Source organism: Mandrillus leucophaeus, unplaced genomic scaffold, assembly GCF_000951045.1.
Source record: "Mandrillus leucophaeus isolate KB7577 unplaced genomic scaffold, Mleu.le_1.0 Scaffold120, whole genome shotgun sequence".
In the NCBI taxonomy this organism is placed as follows: Eukaryota; Metazoa; Chordata; class Mammalia; order Primates; family Cercopithecidae; genus Mandrillus; species Mandrillus leucophaeus.
Window position 1 is genome coordinate 2,202,585 of NW_012100321.1, and position 2,275 is coordinate 2,204,859.

General features: G+C 54.4%; 1 protein-coding gene across 4 annotated transcripts in view; it reads right to left on the minus strand.

Annotated features, from left to right (window-relative positions):
* The window catches only part of LIG1 (ligase I, DNA, ATP-dependent), a 54,757-nt gene that overhangs the window by 15,964 nt on the left and 36,518 nt on the right, over positions 1–2,275 (minus strand). For all 4 annotated transcript variants that reach the window (XR_001004888.1, XM_011969974.1, XM_011969980.1 and 1 more), the window contains 2 exons: positions 996–1,106; positions 382–453 (listed from right to left, as the gene is read on the minus strand). Coding sequence is in view for 3 of the 4 variants with exons in the window: in XM_011969974.1 (XP_011825364.1) it covers positions 382–453; positions 996–1,106 (183 nt within the window). In the remaining variant the exon portion in view is untranslated. The remainder of the gene's footprint in view (positions 1–381; positions 454–995; positions 1,107–2,275) is intronic.

Sequence of the window (2,275 nt, forward strand, 5' to 3'; positions counted from 1 at the left end):
ATGAAACATAACCTATGTTTTGAAAAATTGGTGAGACTAGAGGCATTATTTTACACTTTGCAAATCCTCTAATATCTGGCTTCATAGAGGCTGGATTCTCCTGCGTGCTTCTGCAACACACTGTTCTGGTGGCAGGACCTGAGGAAGATCCACCTCACGCCAACATGGAGTTGGAAACAGAGGGACGTCGAAGATGTCCTTGAAAGAATCTTAAGGAACCTCAGGGGTCCTCAGACCACACTTTGAGAACTCCTGCCCAAGTGTGGCCTCCTGGCCGCGTGAAGTGGCAGAGTCGGAAATGGAAGTCAGACTGGCAGCTGCCAGGCTCACATCCCACCCCGTCACCCCTCAGTTGCCCCTGGACAGGAAGCCGGAACTCACCTCTCCATTGAGGTAGATGAGGTCGAAGGCGTACAAACACACCTGCACCTGGATCTCGGACGCATCCACTTCCTGGGTTGGGGCACAATGGAGTTTGTGAGTGCAGGAAGGTGAGACAGGGTGCTGGGCCTGAGGCCAACAGCATGCACCTACTGGTCTCCCTCTCGCCCCACCTAACTGGCAGCCCATCTGTGAGGGCAGCCACGCTGCTGGTTCCAGGTGCTGGATTGTAACGGCTCTCAGCTAATTCCGACAACCTCACTTCCCTTCACCAGATATTTGCTCTCCCAGCCTTTTCTGCAGCTAATGGCAGTGACATGGCACAGTTCTGGCCAATGAGATGGAAAAGGGGAAACCTGTAGGGGTTTCCCGAACAGATCTTTCATAGTGAAACAACAGAGATGCAGGAAAAGGGCCTTCCCCTCTTCCTACTTGGGATGCTGGGATGAGAATGTGATGGCTGGAGCTGTGGCAGCCATTCTGCAGAAGGCTGAAAGAACTGCATCCAGACTGACACTCTGCCCTTCTGGGCACTGGGCAGGACCCGCAGCCAGGACTGGGTGGAAGATGAGGAAGTACGGGGCCTTGGCAGGCAGTGGAGCGGGTGATGCTACCTTGCGTTTGCGGGTGGTGAGCACTTGGAATGGCTGGATCTGCTTCTTTTCCCGGTCCCAAGCCACGGCTTCCGTGTCCAGGATGAAGGATGTGACCGATGGGAGTTTAATCTGAAAAGTGAAGGGAGAGACCAGGGCCTGTGAGAGGTGGAGGATGAGGTGGAAAGACAAACACGGGGAGATAAATTCCCCTTTTCTTCTGCAGCTCTCAAGATGCACTAACAAAGAGGCAGCACATGCGCACAGATGCTTTTCTCTTGTTCCCACCAAGAGGAGACAGAAACTAACGTTTCTGAGAATGTAATATTTGGTCCCACAAACTGGAAACCCAGGAGCTCTTGTCATCTCCCTCCTTCTGTCACCCACATTCAGTTCCCCAGTGGACTTGATGATTTCTTAAGCTGTCCACTTCCCACCACCTCCCTGCTCAGCCCAGCCTACTGGGCTTCCCTGTCCTGCACCGACCCCCTCCAATCCAGCTTCCCCATAGCGGCCAGGGTGACACTGGCAAGCCCCAAATCCGATTAAAGCACCTCCCTACTAAAAACCATCCCCATGATTCCCCAAAGCTGTGAGGACTCTCCTAGGTCAGCCTGGGTCGTCCCTCGCCTCGCCTGGCCCCCTCAGCCTCTCTTTGCCCCAGCATGTGAGCCTCTCTGTTTCTCAAACAAATGGGCGATGCCTCTTCCACCACTGGGCCTTTGCATATGCCGTTCCCTCTAGAATGCCTGCCCCGTCCGTCTCCTCCACTGGGAGGCCTTCTTTTCCCTCAAGGGAACACTGTGTTGCCCAAGCCAGGGCAGCATTCATGTTGTATCCTGGAGCCAGGGAGCTTCCCTGGCACCAAGTCTAAGCCAAGCCTGTTTCTTTTCTTTTCTTTTTGAGACAGTCTCGCTCTGTCGCCCAGGCTGCAGTGCAGTGGCATGATCTCAGCTCACTGCAACCTCCACCTCCCAGGCTCAAGCAATTCTCCTGCCTCAGCCTCCTGAGTAGCTGGGATTACAGGCACATGCCACCACGCCCGGCTACTTTTTGTATTTTCGTAGAAACAGGGTTTCACCATGTTGGCCAGGCTAGTCTTGAACTCCTGACCTCAACTGATCCAGCCGCTTCAGCCTCCCAAAGTGCTGGGATTACAGGTGTGAGCCACCACGCCCGGTCTCTCCTCTTCTCTTTCTTTTTTGAGACAGAGTCTCCCTCTGTCACCCAGCCTGGCGTGCAGTGGTGCAATCTCCGCTCAGTGCAGCCTGTGTCTCCCAGGCTCAAGTGATTCTCCTGCC